A 20,138-nucleotide genomic window follows, 5' to 3' on the forward strand; every position below is an offset into this window, starting at 1 on the left:
TGGCCGGTTTTATTTGTTGACTATCCTCCGAGAACATTTTCTTGTGGCACACACTTACGTTTTGGAGCGTGATTTTTAGTCCATTTGTACGGGACGCTCTACAGGTCTACAGCCCAAAACAGTTTTAATTTTAGTAGTTGGATTTGTCTTAAATTATTGATATGGCGCCTGCAAATAATAAAACAATGTCCGGGATGGTAAATTATTAACGCACGTACAAGGTTACGTCGTGTTCTTTTCTCTATGGTTACGTCGTCAAGATAGTTGCTAGGCACTAGGGCATGCAATACCGGAACTATTTTCAATACCGGTATTGAGTTCCGGTATTGCAACTCAATACCGGGATCCCGGTATTAATACCGGTATTAGATTTCCTTGTAATAAATGGCATATATTGTGATTAAAGGTCGTATAGGCCAAAATAAAACGAGAAAAAGCAGAAATTCAGTATTTTGTAATAGATTTTTACGAGAATTGAGTATTAGAGTTTAAATTTTACAATAAATTCTTATTTTTACATCCAGTGTCCGTTTACGCATGGACAACAGTAGATATCAAGCGGCCGAAAACTGCATCAAACGGTTGGAAACAAGTGCGCTTTCACAGTACATAGGAATTCTATATCTTAATCGCTTTATTATAGCCTAAAAAAGTCCAATTCCGGTATTACTTCAATACCGGTATTAACTTTCAATACCGGTATTGAAAAAAGCCTGAATTTTGACCCTAATACCGGTATTACGAATACCGGTATTGCGGTATTGCATGCCCTACTAGGCACTGACATAGTTCAAACAAATTATGACAGATAACAGTTATTTTGCTTGTATGAAGAAGGTTTGAGTAAAATGTTCTGAAGGGCCTATCCTTCCTTTTGAAATCATTGCCTAAAACCCTCCTTGGAAGGAGACCCGTGCGCCAGCAGTGGGGACGTGATGGGTAATGAAGTATTAGTTATCCACGAGTATAAATAAAATGTATAGGAAATTAATAATCATAGGTAGTTTTTCAGACGTAGTATGGACTCCGCCACAGATATTATGGTACGAAATGATGTCGGATGGTTAACTCTAGCTTGAGAAAACGAATGAACGGGATCTGTCATGCATCACAACAGATCATGACACGCCCAAAGAATACAATAAAAGTTGAATAAAACACACGCGCACTCACGCCTTGTACTAATGTACTCCCTTGCGGGGTAGGCAGAGGTGCATTGCTGCACCCACTTTTCGCCAGAGTGTTATGTTAGTCCCAATGTAATGACCCGAGAACAAATATCTGTGTTTAAACAAATATCTGCCCCAGCCGGGAATCGAACCCGGGACCATCGGCTCAGTAGTCAGGTCACTAACCACTACGCCATTCGGTCGAATAAAAGTAATAAGGTAAAACTAAAACTCAAACTTGGCTCCAAATGACTCGAACTAAAAACCAAAATTTACAGACTGAAGCGCCACCATACGGAATAATGAAAGAACAAGAACCTCATCGTAACGTTCCGTTTCATTTACAGTTATAAACTCATAGTCTATTTTGTAAATGTAAAGTTGCGTGTAACGGAATTACCGTATACAAAAGCGTTTCGTTTATACTTTCCATTTTAAAGAAAGCTCGATAATTAGACGTAGATTTATAATCTCTTAATCTTTTTTTATGTTGGTTAATAAAATTTATAAATCTTTATCATAAGACAAATAGCAATAAATTTATTCCAATTTAATTTATGCATAACAACAAAACTCTCCGATAACCCAATACCAATCAAAACAAAACGCAATACACAAACTTCAAAATTCGTCAATGGCGGATTTCGAGACGTCCTAACAAAATAATTTACCACGTTGATTCTTACATAATTTCGCCGATTCCACCTTCGCTCCTGCATGCCTTCAGCCAGGTGTTGTGAAAACAAACGCTAGAATGTCAACAAATGTGTCGGACTGCTTCACTATCGGCAGTATGGTGGCGTGTCGGACCTGCTACAATGAGGACATAGAAGGCGAGGTTTTAGCCTTCGATCCTCAGACCAAGATGCTGATCCTCAAGTGTCCGTCGTCGAGCGGGAACCCGAAGCGGCACGACGTGAATATCGTGAACCTATCGCTCGTCAGCGACGTGCAAATCAAGAAGGAAGTGACCACAGTCCCGGAGCAGCCGCAGTCGCTCAATGTCCATAGACTAAACACAAGAGTACGAAACTCAATAGAAACTAAGAGAAGATTAGTAAGTATTGCATTTCTGTATGTTTTTGTGTGGTTGGTTAGTGTCTGATGCAATTTGTGGGCTTTCTAACAACATCTTTTGCAGACATTGTCTAAGTGCACTTTCTAAAGCCTTTCACACATTGCTAAAGGAATTTATAGTAAGGTTGTAGCAAATATAAACCATACCAATTGATGTTGTGTCTAGCTGCCATAGTTCACTGTTAATTTCAATCTCCACTTGCAACTTTGATCATAAATGTCTTGATAGGGTAAGTAAGTTGTATACACTGATGATAGAGCAATACTATGTTTGTGTGTAAAGATATTAAGTGCATAAGCAATTTATAGGCCTTATCATCACTGCATGTGAATGAAATCCATTCCCCATAGTTCAATGCTATACGGACCAATGAATATAATTGGTGGATATCAAATGCAACCATAGCTATGCGGCTTAGCCCAGCTTTTGGTGGAAAAGCGCCTTGAATGCTCTCACCAGACTAAAATAAGTAAGATTGATTAGTGTTTGTCATTTACTCCCTAAAACAATAACACTTACCACCCCAAATAATTAACTTTCCTGCAGCAGGCAGTTTCAGCCCCTATTTTATTTCCAAGAAGATGGAATTCTAGATCTGTGTTTCGTGTTCCAAAATTATTATCACAGTGTAAATTTTTGGTACCCAAACATGTACTGTTTGTGTTGATAGATAAGTTATCAGAAAAGAATAGTTCATTGCCCTGTAATGTTTCAGTATAAGATCTTGAGTATATTTCAAGTTAGAGTAATTAACTACAATATTATGCATTTATCATCATCATCACAACCCAACATGTCCCCACTGCTGTGGGGCATGGGTCTCCTACCTATGAAGGAAGGGTTTAGGCCTAGTCCACCACTCTGGCCTAGTGCGGGTTGGTGGACATCGCTTTCATATCTATGGTGTATTCAGTCTAAAGCAAATTTCACTTTGAATGTCATACTTATGTTTTCTCTATAACCTTCCAGGTGTCAGCGCTATCTGCGTGCCTGGACCCGGAGGGGCAGCGGCTGTTCCTGGCCATCGCGCGGGTTATCGAGGACGTGTCGTGGGCCGGCCAGAACATCCGCGTCTACAACGAGGTCACCATCACACCACCGTATAAGGTCAGCGTTGAGTTATTTTCCATAGAGCAGTTATTTTGCTGAAAGGAACTTAAGCTATTGTATGCATTAAATATGTCTGTCTCTTTCTGTCCGTATACTGCCAAAGCATAGTATAAAGCATTGCTATGTATCTCCATTTGCAAAAACACTGAAAACTCATCCATAGCATAGTCAGCATACTCAAATTTGAAGTGAATTTGGAAGGACATGCATGTGTGTTTGATAAAAGATATCTTAAAGAGTCATTGCCACAGGCAATCCACATAATGCACCTATGGATGGAATGTGGATGGAGTGCATAAAAAACCTTCACAATTATAAATATCTGCAGTCCCGCAAGTATGTGTAAGGAGTTATAGACGCTTCAATACGCAACATGTAGCATGATGCGTGGTAGTGTGAAAATATAAAATTATAGTTAAGGTGATACTCACTATATTGATAGGGATAGGGTAAAATGGCGTGACATGACCAACAAAGCCGACCCTAAATAAGGATAAGGCAAGGAAGAAGAAGAAGAAGGTCTGCTTCAGAATGACTCTCATTGCAAATGGAATACTTGACATTTTACTAAATTCTATTCATCCGTGATATCTGCCATTTCTAACATACCAATTTCCCCCATCCCCAGGTAGAGAACGTACTAGGCGAGCAGGACTCGAAGCCGTTCAACTACATCCGCAAGTTCGTGGAGAGACACTGGCGGGAGCACCGAGACCACGCCCTGGCCAGCCACAGCCAGGCGTAGAGTGTACCATTGTGGGGCGCAGTGTACCATCGTGGGGCGCAGTGTACCATCGTGGGGCGCAGTGTACCATCGTGGGGCGCAGTGTACCATCGTGGGGCGCAGTGTACCATCGTGGGGCGCAGTGTACCATCGTGGGGCCGAGTGAACCATCGTGGGGTTGAGTGTATAGTGGAGTGTGTTGTGTAGTGGGGTGGAGTGTTCAATCATAGAGCCAAGTGAATGGGGTGTACCATCGTCAGGCTAAGTGAAGTGGAGTGTACCATCGTCAAGCTAAGTGAAGTGGAGTGTAGTGGACCGGGTGTAACATTGATTAAGGTGGAGTTAACTTCAGTAGAGGGGAATAACCATCTTGAGTAGAGCTCAGTATTCTTCTATGACTTGGAGTGTACCATTGTGCGACTGAGTGCATTTTATTTGGGCTGAGTGAACCATATTTGGGCCGATTGTACCATAATGGGGTAGATTGTACCACCTGCAGGTTGGTGGATTCACATCTAGCTGTGTTAAATGCATGTGCAGGTTTCCTCACGATGTTTTCCTTTACAACTCAGTGGAATATGCCACATGATTCGAACCCAATTCTAGCAACCGCCCCTTATAATTACAAAAACTCTTTCACACAAAGTACGTTTATTGTACTGACATTTCATCCCCCATAGTCCATATTGGTCTGTGAATTGTATGGATTTTTGTACGGCTCCAAACTTTGTAGCGGCAATGGGGATGAAAAGTTCCGCGACTTTAAGCCAATCAGAGCACGGTTTGTGAAAATGGCGACTGAACTAACCAATCAGAGTAGATCATTAGCGAAAGTGGCTCCATCTACATAAAGTTTTGCTTTTCGTTCCCCATTGATGACATTTATTTCATTATGATTCCAAAGTTATAGTTTGTAATAAAATTATTGATTGCAATGTTGTTTTTAAAGAAAATGAAATTTTTCACTAACATTCAAAAAGAAAATTAAATACAACTGAATTTTATATTCAATTTAAAAAGAAACATGAAATTATGCATGTTTGATTCCCTGGTTTTTGTACTCATTTACTTTTTATATATGAAAATGTTTTAATTCTGTGTAAGGGTAACATTTGAAGGAGACACTACTTAATATTATTTGGTTGATACCAATTATTGTTAAAAACTAAATTCGAGGAAATATACAGGGCGTTGAAAAATGAATTGAACCCAAAAAAAACCATTAGAAGTTTTAAAAAAATCTAACGCTAAAGTATTTCAGAAAGACTAGTTTTCGGCTTACAATTTTACAACACCCTGTATTTTATACATTGAATTTGGATTTTAAAAGTAGGTTGTCCTTCGGTGTTGCCAATTTTAAGACAAAATCCCCGCGAAAAGGCAAAACTTCGCGGCTGAAGCGAATAGCTTATAGCAAACTATTTATATGATGTTGGGTTAAGTAATAGAAAATTATTAAAAAATATATATAAAACTAGCACCTTGTTTTTATAAAATCCCACTTATAGTGAAATGTAACTTATAGGCAACTAGCTGTTCCCGCGAGCTTCGCTTCGCCTTAAAAAGTTTTCCCGTGGGAATTTCGCGATAAAAAGTAGCCTATATTCTTTCTCAGGGTCTAGCTAGACGATGTGTATACCAAATTTCATTGATATCCGTTCAGTAGTTTTGGCGTGAAAGAGTAACAGACAGACACAGTTACTTTCACATTTATAATATTAGTAAGGTTTTACCATTTTTATTTATTTATATACACTTTATTGCACACAAAAAAACAATTTTTACACAGAAGCATTTTAAAAAAACATAGCTTATAATTTGCGCACAAAGGCGGACTTATTGCTAAAAAGCAATTTCTACCAGCCAACCTTTGATTGGTGGTTATCGAAAGTATGTAATGTAAGCTCTTAAAATGTACAATAATAAATTTAGGTATGTAAACAATAACAAAAATAACAACTTTAATTTAAACTAACAAAATGGGATATCTACCTATAATTTAATTAATGCCTAAACCTTAAACATCTACCTATATTACAATAAATAGAATAATTACTAATATACTTAAATTATAATACATACCTATACCTACAATATATAATATAATATAATACATAAATATATACTTAATACATAAACATAATAATACATAAATATATAATAATATCTACCAACCTAGGGTTTGATAATAATGATTCCTCACACTCTTCTTAAAAGTTGCAATTGATCATCTACATTGAAATGGGAGTTGCAACTTGCAAACCTTAAGCTGCATACAGAAAGAAAGCTGCAAAGTTATATTGAGTGCTTACTTTATTCTGGATTTTGTTGCAAAGTATGGAAAAGTAAGCGTTTCTAAGTTACCAGCTTCCTTTTTGTAAACGGTCTAATACAATAAAACCACATATTTAAAGCTATAACATTATATTTCTAACATCTACAACATTTTGGTTACATGATTATATAGTTATCAGAACAAGACATAAATAACATTTAGAAAGTGGCAACACTATACTTTGTACTACAGTTAGGCAAACACTGGAATGAGATAAAAGTGTGCTTGGTTGGAGATTAATAACCTAATACAATCCACTTCGTAACCGTAGTTTGAATTCTGATAAATAATGTCAGAATTCAATTTTACAAGGCAAGTTATAGATTGACTTTAGATATTAATTTCGCCCCTATAATGCCACATTGTACTCTAATATTTCTCGTCAAGGTTTTAAAATGTGGCACTACAAACATTGTGTTAAATAATTCCTAAATTTAAAGCACACGATTTAATGTAAACTTTCTACCGTCTGGCAACATTTTCGCCTTGCTATAATTTTTCCGTGTGGCAACACTCTAGTTGACCAGCTTAGTGACGTAGTTACTCGGGAAGAGACCAGTCATACCGCGTAGCTCACCTGAAAAAATGTGAAAGTACTTCAGTACATGAATAAATAGCCATTTATAAACGATAAAATAACCAAACTCCTTTACCGAGTAGTAAGTAGCTAAAAGAAAAATAACGATCTCACAAAAATTACCACTTCAAAAAGGCACGGGCATAAAGACTGGAGAAACATCATTTATAAAACAATAGCCATTTTTAGTGATCCAGTATTTTTTTCTCGCAATGTCTTTTGGCAATGTCGCCTACATTGGGCCGCTGTACAACGACCTTAGATATGTAGCTGATGGTGTATGGAAGAGTGGAGCTCAGTGGGAAAAGTGGGGTGGACGTATCTTTTGCACTGACATTCCATATACTTCACTTCATATTAAAATATCGATAATGGCAGCACTATCCTGCAAGCTTGCTCACGGGAGTACTTCTGTCATTGTCTCCCTTAGGCCTAGTTTCACCATACTCTGTTAGGGTGGGTTGCACCATTTAACTTTAACTATTACAAACGTCAAATCCCTTGACGAGAGAGATCAATCTTCAAGAGATTTGACGTTTGTAATAGTTAAAGTTTAATGGTGCAACCCACCCTTAGATTATTAACACCACTGTTACATGATACAAGGGATTAGTTGATGTCTTTTGACACATTTGTCAAGAATTTAAGATGGCGTATATTTTGATTTTAGACGACACTTACAATGTAGCAGGGATGTTAATGATCTAGCAGACTATGGTGAAACTAGGACTTAAAGTACAGTACACAAGGTGCACATTACCTTGCCACCAGGCGGGGTCCTGGCTACAACAACAGTACTAATCTAACCCCTATGGTACAACACACAAGGTGCACATTACCTTGCCACCAGGCGGGGTCCTGGCTGCGATCGGTCACGGCTATGATGTCGTCCTTGTCGAAGCTCAGTTCGTCAGCGTTTTGAGCCGCGTACGGGTACAGGGCTATCACCTGGGGGGGATTAGGGGGGGTCGGTTAAATACACAGGGACTTCAGTTTAAAAAGTGGGAATGCATCACACAATTTGAATAGTTCATTTTACAGTAATATAAATTAATTAATTAGGCTACAGTGACACTTAGCTACGGTGACGGTCCCAGTACGTCTAGTACAGGTTTAATAGTTTGTCGAAAACTATAACAAATTACATTTTCTCGCATGCAAAGTGGCGCCTCTAGCGGAAAGTATCGTGAAACTTTTTGTGTAAGAAGAAAACGTAAACTTTATTCGTTTTCTTAAATTGCTAACTAAACCCGTAGTAGAAGCTCAGACGTTAAGTTTCTCGGTAAGGCCCATAATATGAATTAATAATGACATAACTTATATCTGACTATACAGGGTGTTGCAAAATTGGTATACGAAGCCGAAACCTACATGTGCAGCATGTTATATCTAAGCCCGAAACTGAAAACTGACTTTCCATAGTAAAAAGTCACGTGACTAACAAAGTTTCTATGGAAAATAGTGTCCCCAGCAGTGGGGACGTGATGGGTCGTGATGATGCTGATCATAACTAATCCATTACCTTGTCGATGACGGTGTCTGCGGGCAGCACGTCGGACTTGCTCATGACGGGAGTCGTGCGACCCGAGGTGCGCCCTGATGACTGCAAAACCTGAGGTAGGACAATAACGTGCAGTCAATGTAGGTAGAATAATATACTTTTGTGATTGTAATATGTCATTTGAAAGCGTATAAGTTTAAGCTGTACTATTATGCACAGAAAATTATAAGCGCATGAAATTATTTTCTAATGCTGCGTTTTTTTAGGTCTCATTGGGGATTACAGTCGTATGTATCCTAATTATCCTAACTACTAATAAAAATGAAATTTGGTATAGAGATGGTCCAGACCCTGAGAAAGAACGTAGGCTACATTTTATCGTGGAATTCCCACGGGAAAACTTTTTAAGGCGAAGCGGGAATAGCTAGTGTTTGTATGTATGTATTCTGTAATTAACGAGTATTTGAGGTCACAAATTATTACTATACTTTATGTATATTTATTAAGTTAATTATCAAGTGACTTTATTTTGTTTTTGCTTTTTCAATTTAGTAACTACTTTTTTTTTTTTGTTGCACCTTTCTACTAGTTTTTCTGTACCTCCTGTAGGTTGGCTGGTAGAAAATGCTTTTAGCATTAAGTCCACCTTTTGTACACTTATATTTCATATTTGTGCAATAAAGTATCAAATAATAATAATAATATACCTTGACATAACTGGCGGGGAACCAGCCCACCTGGCGGTGGCGTCCCTTGGCCTGCAGCTCGCCCTCCCACCAGCCGCTGTCGGCCTTCTTGCGGACAATGAGGAGTTGGCCCTTGGTCAGGGAGAGCTGTTCGGTGCTGTGGAAGGAGAGACATTGGTTAGGTTAGTGATTTTGTAGAGAATTGAAGAGATATTTATACCTCCCAGCCAAAACAGTTTGGCTCTAAACTTTGCAGGTGAAAAGTATACCTATATTGCATCGACTACCTATTCGTCGTGCTTGCTATCATTGAAGTCGTCAGTAATTTGCGCTGGAATAGTCATCAAAACAATTTCAGATATTTACAATAGCAGATGTTTATTTAGGGGCTGCTATATTCGTAATAGCATATAAAGTCTGTTTTTTAATCTCAGATACTGAATTGACAGATTTTGAACGGTTCCGACGATTGTCCCGCCTATAAAACGATATGTTATTTCATCGATCGACTATTGATCCACCGTTCAGAATCTGTCAATTTAGTATCTGAGATTAAAAAACAGACTTTAGTTGGACGTACTACATCTGGTATAGACTACCTTTAGTTTACCTGGTGGCAGTATAACTAGCCGTGGCCTGCGCCACCTCGGGCTTCCTCCGCGCCGTGACGGAGTCCCGCCCGGAGTCCCGTCTGGCGGCCGACGCGGGCCGAGCCTCCGTGATGGAGGCCACCTCCGACGATATCGGGGTGGTGACAGTAAAGCTTCTATAGATTATAGTCGCTAAAAATGTACCAGGCATCTATGAATCCCATGGAAGTAACTATAAGCGACTTCCGAGGATATCGGGGTGGTGGAAGTAAAGCTTCTATAGATTATAGTCGCTATAAAGTACCAGGCATCTATGAGTCCTATGGAAGTAACTATAAGCGACTATGGGGCTTTGATAGTGACCAAAAATACCAGGAAACGATGGATCCTACGGAGGTTTAATTGACATTATTAAAACCTTCATAATGTGTCTGTAGTACCAGGCTTGCATAATCCTCATAATCCTCCCGTGATGGACGCCACCTCCGAGGATATCGGGGTGGTGGAAGTAAAGCTTCTATAGATTATAGTCCCTAAAACAGTACTTGGCATCTATGAATCCTATGGAAGTAATTATAAGCGACTTGATAGCGATCTTACCAAACCAAAAAGTACCAGGAAACTATGAATCCTACGGAAGTAACCATAAGCGATTGGCTTTGATAGCGAGAAACCAAAAAAATACCAGGAAACTATGGATCCTACGGAGGTATAATTGGCCATATTGAAACCTTTATAATGTGTCTGTAGTACCAGGCTTCATAGAGGTCTAATTTACCTTCGATCCTATGGGCCTTACCACAAAAACTTAGACAGTATTTAACAGGTGTTTAGCGCTGACAAAATATGTAAAAAATTGATTTAAACACTTGTTAAACGGTGTTTTAAGTGTTTTGTGCTAGCACGGTATGCATCCAACGTTCATTGTATTAAATTCAAAGTACCAGGCGCCTATAACTCGTACGGAGCTATCTATCCGCAGATATCCGCAGCTGTAAGAGTGTTTAGGCACGTAAAGTTCAGATTTGTTTAACGAGGATTGATGAAATAGAAATACGTCTTATAGGTGTCACTCTTTATTTGCTACTGAATTTGCTTATAACTTGGTACAGTTAAAAAGGTGTTCGACATTCCGCCCACCAAAACGAAATGTTTTCAACAAATTTCTACGATATTAATGGACTGTAACATTATTTGAATCTAACATACTTAATCACTCTCAACTAAACCAAATTAAATACATGCAAATTACAAAAAAATACTTTACATTAGAAAGCATTGAAAAACTACATAGTCCACCGCCCACCATGATCTAACAGTTTTCTGAATTAGGTAACAATATTAATTTAGATAAGGGCCTCTTCACTTCTGTTTGTCCCTTGCATTGTACAGTTACAACTCGAACTAGATTGTCTGCTCCGGGGTGGACATTTTTTATGATTCCTAGAAGCCATTTTGTAGGTGGTAAATCATCTTGTTTCATGACAACAATATCTCCGATTTTAGGCGCCGGTACTCTCTCTTGCCATTTGTATCTTTGCTGCAATGTGTTTAAATATTCATTTTGCCATCGACGCCAGAAATCTTGAGTCATTCTTTGAATTAATTGCCATCTGGTCAATAGGTTGACATTCTTGTCTTCATAGTTCATATCTGGGACAGTGATCAGGGGCTCTCCAATAAGAAAATGTCCAGGTGTGAGGGGTGTCAGGGTATCTAGTGTATTGTCCAGCTGACACAGAGGACGCGAATTCAGACATGCCTCTATCTGTGCCAGTAAAGTTGCCATCTCTTCATAGGTCAACTTTGTATCACCATTCACTCTGGTAAGATGTCTTTTCGCTGACTGGACTCCGGCCTCCCAGAGTCCTCCGTAGTTTGGCATTCTCGGTGGTATGAAATGCCAAGTTGTGCCATCATTAGCCAGTAGTTCAGCGACTTGCGTACTCATGTTAGCCTTGCCCTCTTCGAACAGCACCTTCAACTCTTTAGCACTGCCGACAAAATTGGTCCCGTTGTCGCTCCATAGATGAACGCAATGTCCTCGCCTCGCCACGAAACGGCGGTATGCACTCATGAATCCTTGGGCTGTTAAGTCCGTAACAGCTTCAAGATGTATGGCTCGTGTTGCCATGCATACAAACAAGCATATGTATGCCTTCATGGTTTTCTGACCACGACCCTTTGACATTCTTATATGTACCGGACCAGCATAATCTACGCCACTGTTCAAAAATGCTCTGTGGGGGCGTACTCTTACTGCAGGCAGCTGTCCCATAAGCTGTTTTCTTACTTTAGCCTTGTCAATTATGCAGGTTTTGCAGCTACGTACGTGGTTTCTCACTGCTGCTTTCAAGCCAATAATCCAGTATCTACTGCGGATGTATGTCATCATCAATAGGTTGCCACCATGGAGTGTCTTAATGTGTGCTTCTCTCATTATCAGATTTGTAATGTGTACACCTTTGGGGATGATTATTGGGTGTTTAGCCGTTTCTGCTATCTCAGCGTTTTGTAAACGTCCTCCAACTTTCATTATGCCATTCTTATCTAAGAACGGTGAAAGTGTGATCAACGAGCTCTTGTTTCTAACCTTTCCCATCTTCTTTAGGTCTTCTATATCTCTTCCATATACTTCATTCTGATAATATCTTATACATGCTTGCAATATATCTTCCATTTCATCTGCTGTTATGTTTACATCTTTGTTTTCCTTTGGCTTCGCAAATCTCTTACATAAAGCGAGCACTCTCTTCATTCTAGTTATATTGGAAAATCTTTCCCAAATTGGACTTTCTTCTTCATGTGTCTTTTCTTGTATTGTATGAAATGAACTCTTTTCTTCTAAATCTGTAGCAGGAACTGTATTTGCAACATATTCTATGTCGTTTGACTTTAGCCATTCAGGCCCGTTCCACCAAATTTTGTAATCAGGTAAGACAGCTGCTCTGATGCCACGACTAGCGATGTCTGCTGGATTTTCATTTGTTGTAATATGTCTCCATCTTTCATTGTCTATAATTCTTAGAATCTCTGCGACTCTATTCGCGACAAATGTTTTCCAGCGATTCGGATGAGCTTGGAGCCATGCTAGTACAACCATGGAATCGGTGTATGCAAATATGTTGCCATGTGACACTTCTAATAATTGTGATACATCAGCTATCTGTTCAGACAACATCACAGCAGCACATAGTTCCAATCTTGGAATTGACAGTTGTTTTATAGGAGCCACCTTCGTTCGGGATGCTATCATCGTGACATGTACGACGTCATGTTCATCAACCACTCTGAGGTAAGTTACTGCAGCATATGCTGAGCTGGATGCATCAGCGAACCCGTGGATCTGGACTTCTTTACAGCGAGGAGTTGTTTGCAGCCAACGTGGGATTTCGATCATTCGCAGGTCAGTAAGATCTTCTCTGTATTTTAGCCATTCTTCACACAAGTCAACGGGCAGTTCATCATCCCAACTGAGATTGCTAAGCCACAATCTTTGTATCATTATCTTGGCTGTGATGACGACTGGTGAAACCCAACCGAATGGATCAAATAGACGAGCAACATCTGAGAGAATGGATCTCTTCGTTATTGGATGGGGTGCATCAGGTAAGTTGACTGTGACATTGAAGTTGTCATTCTTTCTATCCCATGTCAGACCAAGAATTCTTATAACTTTGTCAAGCTTTATTTCTATTGTGTCTTTCGTATCATCTCCTTCTTTTAGAAATTTTAGTAATTCTTCTTCATTACTTGACCACTTCTACATTATGAATCCTCCCTTTCTCAATATCTCCTTAATATTTTGGCATAACTGTTTTGCTTCTTCGACATCATCATGTCCTGTCATTAGATCATCCATGTAGAAGCAATTATTTATAGCATTCGTCGCAGCTGTGTATTCTGGATGTTCGTGACCTTCATCATCAGCTAGTTGGTTCAATGTACGTACTGCAAGGTATGGGGCTGCAGCCGTACCAAATGTGACTCTCGTGAGTTTGTAGCTTACTATATCTTCATCTGGGTTGTCTCTCCACACAATGCATTGTAAATTTGTGAAATCATCTGCAGTCTTCACCATTCTGTACATTTTCACTATATCGCCCACTACGCAAACCTTGTGTTTTCTCCAACTTATAATGAGGCTGCGCAGGTCAGGTTGTAATACTGGTCCAACCATCATGGTTTCATTCAACGATTGTCCATTGGATCCCTTAGCCGAGGCATCAAATACCACTCGGACCTTGGTTGTATCTTTATCATCTCTGATTACTGCGTGGTGTGGCAAGTATATTAGTTTGTTGTCTTCTTCATTTTCAATCTTTTTCATATGATTCATGTCAATATACTCATCTATCACTTTCTTGTATTGTTCTTTCAGGTTCTTGTTTCTCTCAAGTTTTCTTTCTAATTGTATAAATCTTTTGATTGCTTGTTGTTTTGTGTCTCCTACCGTTTGTATTGTTTCATCTATTGTTTGTTTTAATGGTAGGTGCACAATGTATCTACCGTCTTCATCTCTCTTTGTTGTATTTTTGTATATTGTTTCACACTCTTCTTCTTCCTTTGTCAGGATCTTCTTTTTGTTGTATAAGTCTGTTTCTATTTCCCAAAACTGTCTCAATAAATCATTGTTTTCTCTTACTAATAAACTTGTTATTTTGGGTTGTGTTTCTTGTGTATTGTTTGTTCTTCCTGACAATATCCACCCAAGACACGTCTTTTGTGCTATAAGTCCATCTTGTAATCTGACTAATCCTTCTTCTATGATGCTGGAAAATATGTCAGCACCGAGTAGTATGTCAATTTTACCCGGTACGTGGCATGTAGGATCAGCCAACTTCAGTGATTTTAGTTCAGGCCAGTTTATGTCAACTTTCTTTGCTGGGAGCGTAGATGATATAGTTTTCAGAACGTAGGCATCGACAGGAATGGGCATTTTGGATTCTGATAACACTGACAGACTAACTTTGTGCTTGAGTTCATGTTTTCTTTCTCCCACACCAGATACTGTGCCGTTGATTTTTGTTTTCTTAAGTCCCAACAACTCTGAGGCTCGTGCTGTCACAAAGGAAGCCTCTGAACCTTGATCGATGAGCGCACGGAAGACGTGTGACTCTCCAGAACTTGATAACACGTCTATCAGTGCTGTAGCTAACAAAACTGTTCTGTTAGTTGTTTCTTCTCTTGAGTAGTGTGACGTAATGTTGTTATCTGTATCTTCTTGACTTTCAGTTGTCTCTGTTCTACTTGGTGTGTTGTTGTTTTCTATATTTGTTTTATTTTCTTTATGTAGCAGTGAGTGATGTTTTCTTCTACAAATTCTACAAGACGTTCTTTGTTTGCACCGGAACACAGTGTGGTTTGGAATGAGGCAGTTGAAGCACAAGTTACTTTTCTGTACGAATTGATGTCTATCTTCAACTGTCAGTTTAGAGAACTCTTTACAATTGTACAGGTAGTGGGTTCCGTTGCAGAAGGTACATGAAACTTGCGTGTTTGGTTTTATATTGTCGCAGCGAGCGTTACTCTCTTCTTTGCGATTTGTCATAACGTGGAATGATTTGTGTGGGGTCACTCTATCTTTTGTTGTTGTTTGTGACGTAGGAGCGATCATTTCCAATGTTCGGAATTTTGATTGAAGAAACTTTTGTAATTGATTCCATTTGGGGAGCTCATCAGTGTTTTCGCTATAAGCATGCTCCTCCCACTCTTTGTGTGTTTGCATGTCTAACTTCTGAACCACTAGAAACACTATCATCGGGTCCCAGGAGTCTGTTTTTGCACTAAGGTTCTCAAGGCTATTTAAACACTCAGTGGTCGTATCCATCAGTGATTTGATATGGGGCGCAGACTGATTAACGATCTTCTTTTGATTAAATAATCGTTTAAGAAGTGATGTTGTTACTAATCTTTTGTTTCCGTAACGACCCTTCAGCATATCCCACGCTTGTTGATAGTTACTCTCGGTTATGTTGATGTGACGTAATAATGATTCCGCTTCCCCCGATACACTAGTCTTCAAATAATGCAGCTTCTGTACGTTAGATAAAGAAGTGCTGTTGTGTACGAGAGATGTAAACAAATCTTCAAAAGTCGGAAATTCATCATATTTGCCCGAGAAACACGGTATTTGTATTCTAGGTAACTTCACACAGGATAATGCTAAGTCTGAAGTATCCATGGAGGGCTGCTCAGGTTGTCTCTTCGCCTGTTCTAATTTGTTCAACAAGTCCAACAGGTCCGCCTTGATGCACAGGTAAAGATCTTCATATGTGAAATATTCTTCATTAAGGAAGTACGGTAATATGCCGCGTTGTTCCCGTGGTGTGATCTTCGTTAGACTTTGATTAGCCTCATTGAATGTCTTCCAATAATCTTCAATACATTGTAAACGCGCCTTTATGTATCCCTGAGTAAGTCTCGCCTTAGGACATTTCTTAAGGTGAGTCTGAGTTTTAGTTAACATAGCCGCAACATCCTCCAATGTAGTTAAATAACTCGCTTGTTCCGGGGTTGGAGGCATTTTTATTTATTTAATGCAAACACAACACTTTTAGAATAATATTCAACAAGTTATAAACACGTAATGTAAATAGTTTTGATTAAAATAGCACAGTTTTATTCACTTGCAAAGTCTCTTATCACATTGGAATGCGGTCCTTTTGTTCTCGCTCGCCGGCCGTCTATTCAATTCGTCGTAAACAAAATATTAATCCGGTTCGATGTAGGCCATATGTTTAGGCACGTAAAGTTCAGTTTTGTTTAACGAGGATTGATGAAATAGAAATACGTCTTATAGGTGTCACTCTTTATTTGCTACTGAATTTGCTTATAACTTGGTACAGTTAAAAAGGTGTTCGACAAAGAGTTCGCCATGATCATTATAGAATAGATTGAGTAGCATGGGACCCTCCCCTTATAGTGCTAGCACATAGGTCCTAGTGTTAGCCTACCTGGTGGCAGTATAACTAGCCGTGGCCTGCGCCACCTCGGGCTTCCTCCGCGTCGTGGCGGAGTCCCGCCCGGAGTCCCGTCTGGCGGCCGACGCGGGACGAGCCTCCGTGATGGAGGCCACCTCCGAGGATATCGGGGTGGTGACAGTAAGACCCAGTTCACATGACAAGCGCTCAACGCGCGTTTTGATAACGCGCGTTTACAACTACATACATTTTATTCCACGCGAGGCGCGTTAGCATGTGTACAGCCTGAATAAAATGTATGTAGTTGTAAACGCGCGTCATCAAAACGCGCGTTGAGCGCTTGTCATCTGAACGTGGCCTAAAGCTTCTATAGATTATAGTCGCTAAAAAAAGTACCAGGCATCTATGAACGCTATGGAAGTAACTATAAGCGACTATGGAGCTTTGATAGCGAGCTTACCAAACCGAAAAATACCAGGAAACTATGGATCCTACGGAGGTTTAATTGGCAATATTGAAACCGTTATGTGTCTGTAGTACCAGGCTTGCATAATCCTCATAGAGGTATAATTTACCTTCGATCCTACGCGTCCAAAATTCATTGTATTGAATTCAAAGTACCAGGCGCCTATAACTCGTACGGAGCTATCTACAGCCGCCCCGGAGATTCGTTTGGGCTTTCCATAACCCTCGGAACACGAATTACTTACCTTTACTATAGCAGATCTTTGTTTAGAGGGCCGCCATGTTATACCATAGATTATGTAGCGTCAAGCGTGGGACTTTCTTCCTCATAGTGTTAGCATATAGTAAGTAATGAGCGTGGGACACCACATTACCTGGTGGCGGTATAACTAGCCGTGGCCTGCGCCACCTCGGGCTTCCTCCGCGCCGTGACGGAGTCCCGCCCGGAGTCCCGTCTGGCGGCCGACGCGGGCCGAGCCTCCGTGATGGAGGCCACCTCCGAGGATATCGGGGTGGTGGACTTCTGCTGGTCCTGGAGTTAGAAGTGGGGCAAATGTTAGGTACATAGGGGTAATACTTCAAGTGGTATTTTTGTAGTACATGCTGTAGGATGCACCATAAAGAAAGAAAGTATATACCATCTACCTACCATCTAAGAACATTATAGCTTGTTTATCTAAATATATAAAAAGAGAAAATGACTGACTGACTGAAATATCAATGGACAGCCTAAACGGCCAGACGTAGGCATTTGAAATTCGCAAGGGACGTAGCCTAGGTACCGTTTAGGTACTAGGTTTTTAAATACAACAACAACGAATGAAATACTAATAATACCAGCAAAAAATATTAATTTCGTAATTAAACCATTCATTTTAGCTGTAGTTTACCCATTTAACAATACTTTGATTAAAAAGACACACAAAGATTGTTTACCTTGTGTGCCAAGTAAGGACAAATGGATTATACCTGTTCGCCACTACCCGTGTCGCCGGGTGCCACGGGCTCGGGCTCCGGCTCCTCAGGGATGCTGCAGGCGGTGAGCGGCGCCGCCACGGCCGCCGACATGCCCGGGGCGGTCTCCGGGTCTTTGGACACGTAGTTCGACGGGAATATGCCGGTTCTGGAATGGCAAATTGGATAAGAATGTATTCTAACTGCGTTGGTTTTACTAGGAGGCTATATAATGGCAGAAGTGGCAATTTTGGAAGCCTGCCAAATACCAGGCGCCTATGAATGCTATGGAGGTAAATATGCGCGACTATGGATCGTGAAACAGTGAGCTTATCTAACTAACGAAATACCAGGAAACTATGATACCTACGGAGGTCAATTAACGTCTTTAGAGCGGATTATATGTGTCTATAAGTAAACAACGAAGTACCAGGCGCCTATGAACCATGTGGAAGTATCTTTAGACACCTCATTAAGCCTGGCAAGAACCAGGGTTGCATAATCCCTATAGAACTCTCACCTGACCCCGATCCTGCCGGTCCACCAGTCTCCGTCGCGGCGCGTCACCTCGATCCTCTCGCCCGCCTCGAACATCAGGTCGCCAGGCTCCTGAGACTGATACGGGTAGGACGCTATGTAGAAGTCTCCGCCTTCTGTAGGGTGGGAAAAAAAAATAGTTGAATACATGATCCTATAAAAAAATATACGAGCATGACGGGAAATAAAAACATCGTGAACATCGTGAACACATTTGTTCTGAGTTAGAGAGGAACAAAACAGTTTAATAGCTAAAACGTCCTATAACTTTTCTATTAGTAAGTGTGTTGTAAGTGCATTGTACTCATACGGCTCGCGACCTATCATGTGAGTACAAATGTGTCCTAATTCTTTCTAGAGTAAAATTGAGACTAAAATGATCAATATAAAAACCTCTGGTCTCTAATACACTGCAAGCTGATATAATGAGACCTCCTATCTTGTTTATAAACTTACCAACTACAGGCATGGCTCCGCCTAGGTCGTTCGCTATTTCAGCTTCAGGCACCTCTGCTATACCTGAAAAACATAAATGGATCAAATAATCTACTTTTATATATTTTTTAAAACAGCTATGTTATTACAAAATTTGCCGTAGAGGAAAGCGAAAAGGAGAGCGAAAGACATAAGAGAGCTATAAGAGCGAAAAACTGATGATGTGCCTTAAGACACACTATAAAACTAATCTCTGTATAGTAACATACCTTCCAACTGAGTCTTGGTCTCCATGGGCTCAATGACCTCGGCGGCGTAGGCGGAAGCTGCCTGAAGGTCTTCCACGTAGGATTCGGGGAACCAGCCCGACTCGCCTGTAAGAAGAAGTGATTTATATGACAACAGGGTAATTGTAGTGATATGAGTTACAGTCCAAAGGGTTTTATTGATAGATTGTTTTATGAACGTTAATATTTTTTGGACTGAAAGGTTCTGAAAGGGCTTTTTGTCCTTAAACTAGAAGCAAGCAACTCCTGAAACGAAATCAGTTCGTCGGTTCTCAAACTAAGAATCACGCTGCGTAGTTGTGTTTTCTGTGTGTTAGACTGATTGATGCAAAGATGCCTGATGTTTGATGATCTAATGTAAAGATGATATTTAGTGTAGTTATTTACCTCGAGCGATGCCCCACTTCCAGCCCGGCTCTGCGTCGCCGGCCGGGGCCACGCCCTCCGATACCTGGAAAATAAATATTAAATATGTATTTAAATGTAAAGTAAGGACATAGAAAAACAGATAGATAGTTCTAGAAACCTATAAGTGTTGAGCTGGCTTATAGAAAAGAAATACATAATAATATAATTATGTCTCTGTTTGGAAGGATTGACTGCCTAGTGGTCGCCGCAGGTCGCATGCATTCATAGAGTGGAACCTGGAAATAGCCTAGCCTAACAAATTTGTATTTTTTTTACCTAGGGTAGGCTAATAATTTTCTTTAACTAAATTTCATACAGCTATGTTATTGTGTAAAAGAAAATTATTAGCCAGAAAAGGT

The 20,138-nt window shown here is 40.0% G+C and overlaps 2 protein-coding genes across 2 annotated transcripts in view; one reads left to right on the forward strand and one right to left on the reverse strand.

The window, feature by feature from the left end:
* The first annotated feature begins 1,777 nt into the window (after positions 1-1,777).
* Positions 1,778-4,355, forward strand: LOC105394778 (protein LSM12 homolog). Its single transcript, XM_038116463.2, has 3 exons — positions 1,778-2,226; positions 3,217-3,354; positions 3,986-4,355. The coding sequence occupies exons 1-3, from the start codon at positions 1,924-1,926 to the stop codon at positions 4,100-4,102; spliced, it is 558 nt and encodes a 185-aa protein (XP_037972391.1). The 5' UTR covers positions 1,778-1,923; the 3' UTR covers positions 4,103-4,355.
* Positions 4,356-6,488: 2,133 nt separating this feature from the next.
* The window catches only part of LOC105384630 (intersectin-2), a 31,077-nt gene continuing 17,427 nt past the window's right edge, over positions 6,489-20,138 (reverse strand). The window contains exons 20-29 of the mRNA XM_048623875.1: positions 19,759-19,822; positions 19,354-19,458; positions 19,106-19,168; positions 18,633-18,765; positions 18,128-18,281; positions 17,533-17,690; positions 9,202-9,337; positions 8,516-8,605; positions 7,833-7,941; positions 6,489-6,993 (exon numbers count right to left, since the gene is read on the reverse strand). Coding sequence (XP_048479832.1) covers positions 6,932-6,993; positions 7,833-7,941; positions 8,516-8,605; positions 9,202-9,337; positions 17,533-17,690; positions 18,128-18,281; positions 18,633-18,765; positions 19,106-19,168; positions 19,354-19,458; positions 19,759-19,822 — 1,074 coding nt within the window. The 3' untranslated portion in view covers positions 6,489-6,931. The remainder of the gene's footprint in view (positions 6,994-7,832; positions 7,942-8,515; positions 8,606-9,201; positions 9,338-17,532; positions 17,691-18,127; positions 18,282-18,632; positions 18,766-19,105; positions 19,169-19,353; positions 19,459-19,758; positions 19,823-20,138) is intronic.

The sequence above is a fragment of the Plutella xylostella genome, chromosome 11 (assembly GCF_932276165.1).
Source record: "Plutella xylostella chromosome 11, ilPluXylo3.1, whole genome shotgun sequence".
Taxonomy (NCBI): Eukaryota; Metazoa; Arthropoda; class Insecta; order Lepidoptera; family Plutellidae; genus Plutella; species Plutella xylostella.

Excerpts from the sequence above, each read along its gene's own strand:
- LOC105394778 (XM_038116463.2), top strand. The coding sequence starts at position 1,924 with ATGTCAACAAATGTGTCGGACTGCTTCACTATCGGCAGTATGGTGGCG. Across the intron at positions 2,227-3,216 it reads TAGAAACTAAGAGAAGATTA|GTGTCAGCGCTATCTGCGTG; the intron begins GTAAGTATTGCA and ends ATAACCTTCCAG. Across the intron at positions 3,355-3,985 it reads CCATCACACCACCGTATAAG|GTAGAGAACGTACTAGGCGA; the intron begins GTCAGCGTTGAG and ends CCCCATCCCCAG.